General features: G+C 45.2%; 1 protein-coding gene across 3 annotated transcripts in view; it reads right to left on the bottom strand.

Annotated features, from left to right (window-relative positions):
* Positions 1-14,040, bottom strand: part of Trpc7 (transient receptor potential cation channel subfamily C member 7) — a 117,409-nt gene that overhangs the window by 41,544 nt on the left and 61,825 nt on the right. For 2 of the 3 annotated variants that reach the window (XM_021650831.2, XM_021650830.2), the window contains exons 4-5: positions 12,998-13,162; positions 4,417-4,633 (exon numbers count right to left, since the gene is read on the bottom strand). In XM_021650831.2, the coding sequence (XP_021506506.1) occupies positions 4,417-4,633; positions 12,998-13,162 (382 nt within the window). The remainder of the gene's footprint in view (positions 1-4,416; positions 4,634-12,997; positions 13,163-14,040) is intronic. The other variant, XM_060380588.1, reaches the window with a different exon arrangement.

Raw genomic sequence — 14,040 nt, 5'->3', positions numbered from 1 at the left:
GCTCAGCTGTAGGAAGATCTAAAGGCATTAGTTTCCTTTTTTCTGTTGCCCTCACATGGGAGGAGAGCTGGCCACGTGGCTGAGGAAGAAGATGGCTCTGAGCATGTGGCTGTAGGAACAGACTGATGGAGCAGAAGCTGCCCCAGGAGTCAACAGATTGGCAAGCGATTGGCTTTATGTGGGTCTTAAAGGTACTAGAATTAGGGTAGCTCAGAATCTGCCCTGCACACTGCTCACAGCTTAAAAATAAGTTATAGCCTCTCTGTGTCAACCATTGGGTAACTAGCTGGTTAAAGAAAACTGCTGTTGTGATAATTTCCTATATTAATTAATATAGAAAGAATAATTTTTCTTTCTGTCCATCTCTCTTAGTCTGTCTCCTCACTCCGCTCTCTCCCTCTCCCTTTTCCTCTTTGTCCCTCAGACAGATTCTTCCTCCATAGCCCAAGAGGACCTCACATTGGTGAGCCTCGTGCCTCAGCCTTCCAAGCTGCAAATATTACAAGCCTATGCTACCATGCCTGGCCTCTTTAGCTTTGATAAAGGTTTCTGGTTCTGCTTTAGAGACTCTGTCTTGATTTCTGTTCTCAGAATCTAAATAAAATGAAGAAACATTTAGGCCTATCCCCCATCTTCAGTGCTCAGGAGGGAGTTCAGAGCATGGCCACAGGTCATTGGCTGAAGAGGGAGGAGTGATAAGATATCATGTGGCTGAGCAACAGGGGGAAGGGGGCTGTGCAAGCCTGAAAGCATACCCTCAAGCACAGATGTGTAAAAGGAACAAAGCCACAAACACATGGAGTGGAATTCCACGTACAACAGTCACAGAACTGGGTGGGGAGACATTTGAGCTGTGATCCCCAGAACTGAAAGGTATTGTTGACACCTGAGTCCTCCAGTAAAGACCCCACTCCCTTAGTGAGTTCTACAGCACAGAAATAGAGTCCTTATAAGTAAACAGTTCTTATGGGAAAGCTTTCTAGAGAAGCACTCAAAAAAAAAAAAAAACTATGCAAAAGCTTAATACTCTATCTGCATAAGGCCACTCTTTAAAAGGAAGGCCACTGCTATGGTTTGATGATGGCCTGTCCCTATCAAAACTGAGGGGCAGCTGTGTGCCACTGTTGGGAGTTTGGGCCCATCAGAGGCGGTTGAGTTATGGGTGTGGATTAGCATTTCCCTTGCGCCAGTGGCTCCTTGCTCCTGTGGAGGAACAGGAAGAGAGCTCTCTTGTGAGGTGAAGCAGCCTCTAGTGTCTTCTTTCAAGCTCTTGGCTTTGTCCTCCCACATTAGGGAGTCACGGCCAGTTTCATGCACTGCACTCTCCCTTTCCCTCTTCCTGTGTTGTTTTGAAGCAAGGTCAGGGATCATAAAGTCACATGCTTGGCTTTGTCCCCCACATTCCACCACAAGGTCCTTGTCAGATGCAGCTGCGCTATCTTAGGGATACCCTGCACAACCTAGAGTCAAAATAACCCTCTTTGCTTCATGGGTCACCCAGCGTTCGTTTTTCTGTTACAGCAACAGGAATGGACTCAGACAACAGAACTCAGGTGTTCTTTACATAATATGTGAAATATTCATCGATCCGTATTGATAAATGTCAGTTTATAGGAGAAAGATTAGCCACTGGAAATCACACAAAAATGACAGGATTTATAAAGCACCATAAATACATAAAATAAATGCAAGGATTTACAGGAAAATGCAAGCACATTGAGGAAGGAAATGAGAGAGATAAAATATAAAAAGAATTGAGAAATATGAAAAGGATATAAATTTCATGAGTTGAAAAGTATATCTAAAATGAGAAAATTCAGTGGGATTAAAATTCACAGACATGGCAAACAAAACTGTAATATGAAGCAGAGACTGTGAGGAATTGAAAAGAAGACAACAAGACTTTACTGTTTTGCAATTCTCTACATCGCCCTGGCTGGACTGCCACTCATTCTGTAGACCAGGAATTTACCTGCTTATGCCTCTCCAGTGCTGGGACCAAGGTGTGCACCACCATACCTGGCAACAATGCAGAGCTGTGTTTTTTGTTTTGTTTTGTTTTGTTTTGTTTACAGATGAAATGTTTGTGTTTCCCTGACCTTGCTTCAAAATAACACAGGGCGAAGAAAGAGGGGAAGGGGCCAGACTGGCCATGGATCCCTAATAATTGAAGGCGAGAGACAGACGCATGGGGTTCGTTCTGTTCCTCCCTTGAGTTTTGTATTTTTAAAAGCTGTAATAAGCATGTTTACCACCCCCCCCATAGTAAGAAATCGATGCCTTTTCCCCCTGTATTAAACTAGGCAAGAAAGAGGCTGCAGTGAGTGGCTTCTGATCTCTCGAGCACTTCAGATGCACAAGTCCTGATGCCAGATGCGCAGAAAGGGGAACCAGGTTGTGTGAGTTAGAGACACGCTGTCTGGAGCCGAATCTCTCCTATCAGGGTATTGCTGCGACACCTAGGATGAGCCGTGAGAGGCCCAGGAGGAAGTCGTGGCTTAGGGAGCTTGGCTTATAGTAACTGTATTCATTGAAGGGAAGGGATCTTGTACTCACTGTAGCCTGGGGTACAGGCAGGAAAGTGGGGCGAGTGAAAGACTTGCACTGTAAACAGTTTAAATTCTTACTCACAAACTCGGTGTGTGAATATTTAAAAGTGCCTGGTGTTAAAGTGTTTGATTTTGTTAAACCAAAGGAATGACTGGGGGAGACCTGGGGTAGACTCTGAACCTCGAAAGGCCATAGACCTAACCCATACCGGGGGTCAGTGTCTCTTCCCAGCTTTAGTGGCACTGACCTGACTAAGCAGTTCTTTGGCCACAGATGGCGTTCTGTCCTGACTGCCCCAGGTCAAAACATTCTCATGATCACCACTTGGCTACTTTGTGGTCCAGTGTAGGGTCCATTTTTCTGCTAGTCCTCAGCTTGGGCACCCATGATGCTCTCTGGTGGTTTGTCTCTTGTAACTTTCTTGGGCTGCATGTCAGTACAGGCTGTGCTGAGTATTATACATACATACATATATATATATATATATATATATATATATATATATATATATATATTGTGTATGTGTGTGTGTGTGTGTGTGTGTGTGTATCTGGTTGTGATTTTGCTGTTTAATGGCACAAACACTTTGATCTTGAATACTTTTTTGACTTAATGCTTCTAAATATAACAATTATACTAATACTGACTATTTGCCAAGAAAGGAAAAATCTCGGTGAATACGGTTAAACTAATTTACTTAATTGATCAACTATTGTTACTGCATATGCTTAAATTTCAGGTCTTTTAAAAATTCTATTTCACTGAAAATATCCCCATTAAATCCAGATCTCTGCAGTGTAAAGTTTACAGTTTATTCATAAGGTTTTGCTTCTTATAGTTTTGGTGACAGATTTGGCTAGTTTTCATTTTTTTTTTCCTGAGGGTTTTTTTTTTCCTATTGATCAATTTGCAGTTTTCAGTGTTAGAAAAAGAAATCAATAGCATTTTCTACACTAAATTTTAGCCATTTCCATTTTTGTTTTATTTTTCTTCTGAGCTAATCAGTGGGGGAGGGGACATCATGAGTCATTTCCTAGGAAACTGTGACAAACCTTGGCAGCGCAAAAGATCACAGATACGAATTCGCAACCCTTTGCCACACTGACTTAAACAAATGACACACCTTACTCTCTGTATTGTTTTGTTTTTCGGGGGAGGGGTCAACTTGACATCAGCTAGAGTCCTCTGGGAAGAGAGGACCTCAGCTGAGAAAATGTCTGCACTGGACCGGGGGCAAATCTGTGGAGCATTTTCTTGATTAGTGACTGATGCGGGAGGTGCCAGCACACTGTGGCAGTGCTACCCCTGGGCAGACGGCCCTGCCTTGTATAAGCCAACCAGGCTAGTAATGCAGGAAGCGGCGCTCCTCCAAGGCCCTTGCTTCAGTTTCTGCCTCCAGCTTCCTGCCATTCTTTCCCACGTTGACTTTCCTCAGGATACTTTCCTCCCTGCTTTTGGTCAAGATCTTTATCAGGGCAACAGAAATTTAACCAAGACACTCCCCAAATTTCAGGTAATATTTGCTATACAAATCCTACTTATCTGGATTAACACAAGTGGCCTTTAAGCTATGAAAATTTACCCTCCTGAGAATAGGCCTGCATTAAGGCTTGTAGGGAACTAAGTGATGGTCAGTTTGGCAGGCAAAACCACTTTATAGTCACATTTAGAACATCTGTATGGAAGAGTACCTAGTGGCTATCCACCCCCCAAACATTTCCTTTTAAAATTGGGGTTTATATTGCCTCTTGTCCACCGTCTTGACTTTTGTGTTGCTCATTGCATCAGCCAAGAGTTTACACAGAGGCAGAGGGGGAGTGTGGAAGTCGGTGTTGGGGGAGGGGAAAGACAGAGCATCTAACTTACCGAGCACCCACTTCATGATGAGCATCTCCGTCCAGGAGAACTGTGTGGTTTTCACTCGGAAGATCTGTTTCGGGTAGTCTGTGAAGGTCTCATTGGGCAGAGTCTTAACACCTTCGAACCGGTCAGACGCATTCACAACCAACAGTCCCAGAAATATGGTGAAAGACACTGCGTGGGCTACAAATTTCATGAATGGGCTCCGCAGGGTTCGTCCTAGCTGGAGACAAAGTGTGTACAAGATGTGTCAAAACCACAGCCCGGGTAGGTACAGGGGCTCTGTAGCACACTGCTTTATCTCATAAAACCACAGTTTAACCAGAGAATCTCCCATCTCAAACAGAGACTGGAAAGAACACAGACATTTTCTCTTGTACTTAAATGTGTGTGGCTCTTTAACCAAATCTCTGTTCTACTGACTTCAAAGGTTTTTTTCCTTTTGTGTTTATAAGCCCTGGGGAGAGGCTAATGGAATAGAACAGACATATAATCAAGTTTCATCTGTTGATATCGGTACTCTCAGCCTCGTGGACGTGATTTGACAGCCTTCCAATGTGAGGAAATAGTAGCCCAGTAGAACTTAGAGCTTTAAGGCACACACGGGGCTTTACCCACTGCTTGAACTTGTGTGTTACCATCTTTCTTGTGTCTTGATAAGCTTACACAGAGCCATATGATCCCTGCTGTTACTTTAGCTGCACTTCCAGAAAATTCGACATGTCTTGATATTTATATGTTTGCATTGTTTCTTATTGTTTCTTTTTGATTCCTTTCAACTCAGGGATTACTTGCTTTGCAGTTACATGGGACTTTTTTTTTTTTTCCTTCCTTTTAAAAAAATTCTAGGGTAGTGCATTAGAGTCACCATTTCAAGGCTAGTGAAAACCTGTCTCAAAAATATAATTTTACAGCAACATGCTTTCAGAACACAGACTTCGTGCTACTGTTTTAAAATTCACTGGTTTCTCTGTATGGCCTTTTAATTGGTGTGGTGGCTCCCAGTGAGTCTAGAATGACCCAGAATTCACCTGCCTTCCTGGGGAGCAAGCATTAATGGCATCTTCTTTGTCCAATAATGCTGTAGCTAAAGGTGGTTATGCTGATGAGATCACATGTGTCCCTGTTTTCACTTTCATCATGTCTGACCCTCCTCCCCCCTTCCCAGGAATACTGAGAAGAAGGGGAAGCAACCCAGATCCTTCTCCAGGTGGATTCAGTTAGGACTAGTGCTGATTAACTGATGTTCATGTGACCTCACTCAGGAGCCCCAAAGGGCAGTGTCACCTGGGGGACTGAGTATTGGCCTGACTGAACACCGGCCACTGGGCGAGGCTCCCTGGGTTAGAGCTGTGTTCAGCACGTTTGCACGTCAGACAGCCTGATGATGTTCTTTCTCAGGTGTCTCAGTTACTCACCACCCCCTTGTTCTAGCTGTCAGAGTAACATGATTCATGGTTGTTGTGATGTCATGGAAAACGTTTATCAGAATTTTATGCACAGCTGGGAGGAGTCCCTGACCACGTTGAAAGCTAGTGGCGTGCCCATATGTAGTACTGTAAGACACAGTAGGAGCAACTTCAGAGGTATGAGGAGATGTTTGTCTGGCCATCATAGGCTCACAAACATCTTACAAATAACATTTCTTTATACTTTAATGCTTTAAGTTATTTTAAATATAACTGCATTTATTGACTTTATGGTATGTTTGATAATAGGTAAATATACTAATTTGATAATGCAGATTAGAAGGAATAACAAAACATCTCACTTGAATTCAGTCAAGCTGTATCTGAATTAAGCCATGTTGCATTTTGATTTGTTACATATCAGGCATCCAGTTTGAATTTTTCAACATTGTAGCTAATGAGAATTCCCACCTTGGAGACTCATTTTCCAACCATCTGACCTTGGACGTTTTTTCTGTATCCAAGGGACATCCTTAAGCAGCCATCGCATTGTTCTTAAGGAGCCATGATATTGTGTCTTGTCGCTCTCTGAGTTTCCATAAGCAACAAGGGAAGGTAGTGACTTCTGAGAGAGCAGGCATTGGGGAGCAGACATGGGGTACCAGATCTGTGTCTCCCAGAAGGTCCATCAAAGAAAGACACAGCTCTTAGAGGACTGCTGGCCAGTTTTCCTGTGGGTTCTATATGGGCTCGCCCCCTGACGAGCCCTGTTGATAATATGGGTTAGGGTTGTCTCCATCGTCTCACCCAGGCAAGGCACCTGACTCTCATTGTGTGTGTGTGTGTGTGTGTGTGTGTGTGTGTGTGTGTGTGTGACTAGACCCTGCTGGCTGTGGAGTCCCTCAAGACCTTCCTGTAGGAGACTGATGTTCTCTGTTACCTTTTTCAGAGTATTATATTCTAGCAGAAGATGAGCCTGTTAAAACGATTGTCTACTGCAAAATGCAACAAGAATAAACCTCTGACAACACCCTGCACTGATTTGGAAGGTGACCCTCATGTCTATATTTCCTTGATATAGGCAGGAGGGAGGGGAGAGGAGGTGAGGGATTGGTGGTTCATCTTCTGAACTTGAAAGCTTCCCTGTGGATAAATCACTGGCAGATGAGACCCAGACATTCAGTGGCCCTTTTCCTTCTTCCTCCTCCTCTTCTACCTGCTTCTCCCACCTCTTTTCTCTTTTTCCTCAACTCTCTCTTTTTTTGACAGGCTGGCCTCAACCTCATGACAGTCTTCTGCCTCAAGTACTGGGATTATAAGTGTTTGCCACTGCACAGTTCCAGGAAGGGAGAGAGAGAATGTGTGTGAGAGTATGTATGAGAGTGAGTTTACATGTTTGTGAGTATGCATGTGTTTAATTGTGATTGTGAATGTGTGTGTATGTGTTCCTGTGCATTACAGTGTGTTTGAGTGTGTGTGTTAGTGAGTGTGTGAGTTTGTGAGAGAGTGTGTGTATGTGTTTATATGTGTGTCAGTATGTGTTTATCTGTGTGTGAGTGTGTGTGTTGGAAATTTTCTGTTTTACCCACAAAGACAATTTCTGAAGCAGATTACCCCAGGGAAGGACTGTTTTCCACAAGGCTACTCCATGAGCCAAGACAAGACAAAAGACCAAGCAGTAAGATCTCTCAGTCTAGAATTGCTAGAGCCCAGTCAAGATTACAGCTTCAGGCCTGAAGCTGCTGGAGCTCGGGAGGTGTGCCACAGTCTGCTCTGCCTGCTGTGCACAGCCTGAGTCTGGAAATGCACATCACTACTGAGGCCTTGTGACAGGGAACCTAGGCAGTTGTGAGCCTGTTCTGGTACTTGGGAGGATGAGACAGGAACATTGGGAGTTTGGGAACTCCATAGGAGTTCCAGGCAAGATCTGGAGTAGACCTTGATCTAAGACACAATCAAGGGTTGGAGAGGTGGCTCGGTGGCTTAGAGCTCTTGCTGCTCCTACAGGGGACCTGAGCTTGGCTCTCGGCACCCACGCTTACAACCAACCTGTAGCCCTAGCTGCAGGGGAAACAGTGCCCTCTGCCGGCTCTTGCGCCCACATGGTGGTCACTCACAGGGACATACACATGAACACATTTAAAAACAATGTAAAAGCAACAAAATTCCAACAGAAAAAGCCTAACCTAAGGCTCAGGTAGTTTTCTTATGGTAGTGGATTATTTTAGGAGTGTGAAGTCAGGACCAAGGAACTAGGTAAGAACTAGGTAATGGTGGCTGTTACAAGGCTGGGATAATATGCAAGGGAACAGGCAGTGTTTGGCCTGTGGAAGGTTTGATTTCTCTTTTCTAGAAAAGTCTTGCAGCCTCTAGATACCTGATTTAAGTCCATTTCAAGTTTATTTGGCGCCTAAGATGTGCACAGGAGGCACTGGGGATTGGCATGTAGCTGGACCTGGGACTATGTGGAGACACAGATGCTGATGCCATAACTCTGGGAAAATCTCTTGACCTACAGACACTCATTTTTAATCACCATGCCACAGATTTTTGGCAATTGACTTGATTAATGTCTCTGCTTCTCTAAAATGGGAATGAAAAGATGACCATCGGTCTGTGGTTAACATAAGCGATGATTGATGTCACATCCACAAAATAGCACCTGGTCTGTAGGCAATTCTCTGTCTATGGCACTGGGGGTCAGGTATGTGCCTTAGTGGGAAGCCTAAGAAATGGGGCTGATTCTTTAGAAAAATAGCTTTAGATTTGTTTATTTTTAATACACGAGTGTTTGCCTCCATGTATGTCTGTACAGCGTGCGAGCCTGGAGCTCTCAGAGGTCAGAAGAGAGTGTTGTACCCCTTGGAGCTGGACCTGCCATGTGGAACTGGGACCTGAACTCTAGTCCTCTACAATAGTGACCAGTGCTCTTAACACATCTCTCCAGCCCCTTGGCAGGCATGCATGCAAGGGTTCACAAGGACCCACACAGGGTCTTTGCATCTGCCACATGCCTGTTTGGTGTGCGAGTCTTGTGGACATGTGAGGAGAGAGACCAAACAGCCCTCAAGTTGAGCCTTCTGCTAAGGGCTGCTCATTTCCTAGTGGGGAGAGACACCAGTTAAAAATGATGGTAAAAATAAGTAAAGAGTTAATAGTGCGGGGTTCACACTGTCCTCAGCAACAGTATGACCAGCCTCTTGTCACACTGTCCCAGCAGGGTGCCTACTGCCCTGGGACTTGGTGGCAGAAGTCTAAGAGGAACACTGGTCAGTGGACACAAATGTTCCTTCCATTGCTGTGACTGGAAAATTGCATTATAATTTTCCATAGTCTAGGCTTGCTCTCTGGTAGAAGCTAAAGCAGGAGAGAAGAGCCCTTTGGACTTTCTGTTCTCTTCTGCTTGGTGCCTGGACTGTGTGTTTATAATCACAAGCTTTGGTTCAGCAAAGCTGAACTCCTTCAAAGCTGCTGACTCACCCACACCATTCTCACTAGATGTGGGTTTGGGGTGGGAGAGGGGAGGGCGACAAAGGCTTGGCTATTCTTCCCAACAGGAGTTATGTGGCAGGAAGGATTGGTAAACTGTACACTGCAAAGAAAGCAGGTTGGATTCTACACTTGTTTACCTTTCCCTGTCTGGGTTTCTGCAGTAACTGACCAGTGAAGATTAATGGATGATGGAAGAAGCGGTTTCTCCTGTCATACTTTTAACTGTTCTGCGCAGCTCCTTGACATTGCCACAATGCTGACTTCTGCTTGATTCTACCTGCTGATGACACACTGCCTGAGATTTTAGCAGGCTTACACCTAGCTTAGCACAAAGGACGAAAGCTGGCTAATCAGCCACGAAGGCCTTGGGCACAGGAGCCCTTGCTGAGAGGATAAAGATGCTAAGAAATGATTTAAACCAAAGCCTCCATTTTTAAGAACGCACTGGCTTCACGCTGGCCTTCCTGGCCCTGCCTGTGTTCGTGATGGCAGTGAGGAATGATGAACAAAATCTGTATTATTTTTTCTTGATCCAGGAAAGCGTGTCCCAAGCCCGTCTGCACTTGCCCTCAGCTGTACACACTTGTTGCTTGCTAATGCTCTTTAGATGACAACTTAGTGAGCTGAGCTTCTCTTCATGAGCCTGGCTGTGTAATCGCTTTATGTAACTCTCTTTCTCAGAAACCCCCAAACTTAGAATAGTAGAAAAACAGGCTTAAGAGTTCAACAGGAAGGTAGTAATGAGTTCATCTTAGAAGGCCAATCTATCAGGCCATTCTCAGTGTTAGTGACTGTCTCCCTCTTAGGACAGCTGGTAGCCGATGTAGGAGGAAGAGGTACCATTAGGCTGGGAAAAGAACCTCCTGACAGTCACTAGATGCTGATGGACAGGGGCCCATTGATGAGGTCTAGCAGTGACAGCTTACAAGTCTGTTTACAAACAAACATGTCGGTCTGATGTCTCATCTGGGCATTTGATAATGTCGTTGGAACATGAAATTCCTGGAATGGCACTGTGCTCTTCACGAGACTGCAGGGACAACCCTCAAGGCACTGACCTCACTAGAAGGTCAGCCTTCTGCATTCCTCCTCAGCGCCCTCCTCCTGGGAGCTTCAGGAGCCCCCAGAGAGGGCTGGCTTTGTCACATGCAAGATTTGACCTCTCCATAATACCCAGCAACATCTCTGCCAAACTTGAAAAGATTTTTTTTTTCTGAGTGGTTAAAGGAAAGACTAAAAATATCTCAACTCTTTTATCTGTCCCTTTGCTGCCTCAAAGCAAGTTTGACAAGCTCTTTAATGAGGGTCTCTTCCTTGTAATGGGTGGCATCGCTTACAGTCATCCCCTGAAACCGGCTCAGCCTGACAATCATCTGCTCCTCGTGCTCCCTGGTTGCTCACCATGCTCCCCGAGTTGCATTCAGGCTTGGAGTCCAATAACGTGCTGGCGACAAGTGGCTTAAGGATCAGCTTCTGTTTAGCTTGCGCGCTTTACTTCTTTTTCTTGCTGAAAAAGCGTGGAGCTTCAAATGCCAATCACGTTTTTGAAAAGACTAAAGGAAGCCCCACTCAAGGAATAAATCATCCTGCAATAATTTCCTTCACATGTTCCAGAAGGTTACTATAGCTCTGACCTCTATACCTATGTGGTAGCTTTCTGGATTCACTGGGCCAAGCAATCCCAGAATGCCCTCCCCATTTTTTCATTACAGCTTTTTTTTTGGGGGGGGGGCAGGGTTGAGCATGTATGTTATTTGCTGGTACCTACCACAAGTTTAAGAAGTAGACTCTTTCCCAAGGCACTGGGGAGACAGAGGTGCACTGGTTTGCTGATATTGGCTAGACCTGGGCTAGCCTGGGCTATTACAGCCTCCTGGAAGCTGTCGTAGTATGTGTGTGTGTGTGTGTGTGTGTGTGTGTGTGTGTGTGTGTGTGGTGGGTGTGTTGGGTGTGTGGCTGGCTTCAGTTCCTTCATCATGCTGTTATTCTAATGACTGAATTCCCTAGAGTGTGCTTCAAGGCCCAGAAAAAGTAAAGGCAAATATTCCTGGCCACACAGGTTCTCTATCTCTCTGTTTCTGTCTCTGTCTCTGCGTTTCTGTCTCTGTCTCTGTCTCCTTCTCTCTCTCTCTCTCTCTCTCTCTCTCTGTGTGTGTGTGTGTGTGTGTGTGTGTGGTTCAATTCCACAACAAACTACTTGGTTGAAGCCTCAAGATATGTTTCTGAAGCCTACGGGCAGCATCAATCAAGCTTGAGTCTAATTACTTTATCTGTGACATTTTAAACTCATTAAAAAAGAAAAAAGGAAAGAAAACAAAACAAACCCACTTGGCCTTGCTTACATATAGATTATCTGGAGAATTTTGACTTAAAAGTCCATAGAAACAGAACTCTCAAGAGATGCTAAGGCCAGGTGCAGCAAACACAGGGTCTTGGGGTTCTTTATCCACAGCGGAGTGTGCTCCCTCTCTGGGACCGCTTACCTATGCTGAGACACTGGGTTGCTTGCCTGGCTGCTTTGGTGGCTATGGCCACCTGAGTTTGTGGACCTCCCCACTAGTGGAATTGACATGAGGTTGGTCTCAATGGCAAGCAGCCCTGTGTTAACTGATCAAATGGCCCGTGCAGCCAGTCTTCCTGCAGACATGCTCTTCTCCAGTGAACACCACTCTCCCACGCTTAATTCCTTTCAAATGTGTCACTAGATAAATGTAGTTTGAGCCTAAAGTCAGTCTTAACTCCATGGGATCATTTCAAGGCCTCCGAATGATTTGGTCTTTGGGGCACCAACTCTTCCTGGAGGAGGGGTACTGGCGCTTTCTGGTCCTAATGGCTGGGCATGAGGAAGGTGGAACCCACAGCAGCGCAGGTGCCAGGGTGCCTCAGGTCTACTCTTCTCTCCATCCCTGACCTTCTGGTATTCTTCCTTAGGCAACAATTCAGTCCTATACCTTCTGGATGCTTCTTCTTTCTCCCCTTTCTTCTTGATGCCTATTCAGTTGGCCACATGGACCATAACCTATTGATGGAGGCTAGGATGTTGTAAGGAGTCATCTGCAGGGCCTAGCCTGAGCTGTGTTCAACACACCCTCTGGTTCTTGTCTCTGAACTGCTTCCTGAAGCACATGAGTTACAGTGTAATCAGGAGTGATATGAGCTATCCTAAGAAGAAGCTGAGAAAGTTCTCCGGGAGCAATGACTGTTTCTACACCATGATGAAAATTAGTGTACCTTGAGCTTGGAGGTCACTCCACACACTCTAGATCCTAGAGGAGGGCGCCTGTATTTTCTGCTCTGTTTATCCATTCAGAGATGCCTCACATGTTTAAATTCTCATCACCCTCATTTCTCTTTAAAAATTGGTAATTAAAAACAGAACTTGAGGTTTCCCCCCTTTTTGTGGATCTTCTATGTTTGCTTGGTGTACCAAAACTTTGCTCCCTCCCTTCCCTCCTCCCTCCCTCCCTACCTCCCTCCCTTCCTCCCTTCTTTTCTTTTCATTTTTCTTTGTGATGCTGGGGCTCAAACCCAGAGCCTTATGGGTGTGCCAGGCAAGTGCCTCAGCCAGCTCCAGCTCCAATGTAATACTTGAACAACACAGAAAAAAATCCTCTGCTGACCTGAAGGAGACACTAAGAGAGGAGAAAAGATAACTGCAAATGACATGCACCTTAAGCAGTCTGTACCTTGCTGCACGGAGCAATCCAATAGGCTATGGCGAGAAAAGGGAGGCCTATGGAGACTCCAAACACAGCCAGGAATTTCACAGCGATAGACTGTTGACGTAAGCCTGAGAGATTTTCATACCACATGGTAAGCAATTGCTGCTGACAGTTAGGGTGAGCAACGAACTGTAAAAACAAAACAAAAACAAAAACAAAATGCAAACAGGAAAATGGTGTCATAGCACTTGAACAGTACACATCCCCAGAGGAGCGTTGGAGCCAGAGAAGCTGTGGCAAGTACCAGAGGGCAGGAGCAGGGATGGGCTGGACTTCTGACCCAGGGATGCTGAGGCTGAAGCCAGAGCCTCCCCAGAAGGTCTCAATTGTTGCTTCAACCAGAAGGCCCAGAGAAGCCCCAGATTTAGGAAGGCACAGCTTGAGGGTAAATCCAGGTTGGTCAGGTGGTCAGGGAGAATTATCTCTGCAGAGAGCTCATCAGGAAGCAACACAGAAGAACACATAAATCACTAATAGGGTTTGGGAGCAAGAATTTTGAGTTTGAATTGTATTTTATTATTTGTTAGCGAGGTGCCTCACTGTTCTCACAGGCAAAACTGAGTTTATCATACTGTTTGTGGGGATTAAGTTAGGGATTATGTTTCCTATGCTGCTGAGGAAAATGCTTGCCTCTTCTCCAGAAATGTTAGTGGAACTGTACAATGCTTCCTCGCTGGTCTCTGTGTTGGGTGGGGACCTGTAGAGTGCTTTTGGGCCGGAACACGGACACAGTGTGCCTGTATGCGGGGCCTTTGGGGACATCAATCACCTCTCTCAACATGACTTCCTTGTCCTCCTCCTCCTCCTGGAACTGTAAGTTCTAATAGTTAAGTCACAAAAGAACCTCTCGTGGCCATTTTCTCCCCACTTGGCGAAGCTATTGGACCCTGGGGTTTTTGTCTCAGCAGGTGAGACACTGCTGAGAGGCAGTGCACTTAGCAGGAAGTTCTTGTAACCAGGGCTACATCAACTACTCTCTTCTGTATAAACGCGTTCTCCACATAAGG

The sequence above is a fragment of the Meriones unguiculatus genome, chromosome 3, assembly GCF_030254825.1.
Source record: "Meriones unguiculatus strain TT.TT164.6M chromosome 3, Bangor_MerUng_6.1, whole genome shotgun sequence".
In the NCBI taxonomy this organism is placed as follows: Eukaryota; Metazoa; Chordata; class Mammalia; order Rodentia; family Muridae; genus Meriones; species Meriones unguiculatus.
The sequence above is the reverse complement of the archived record's forward strand: the minus strand, read 5'-3'. Positions and strand labels throughout refer to the sequence as shown.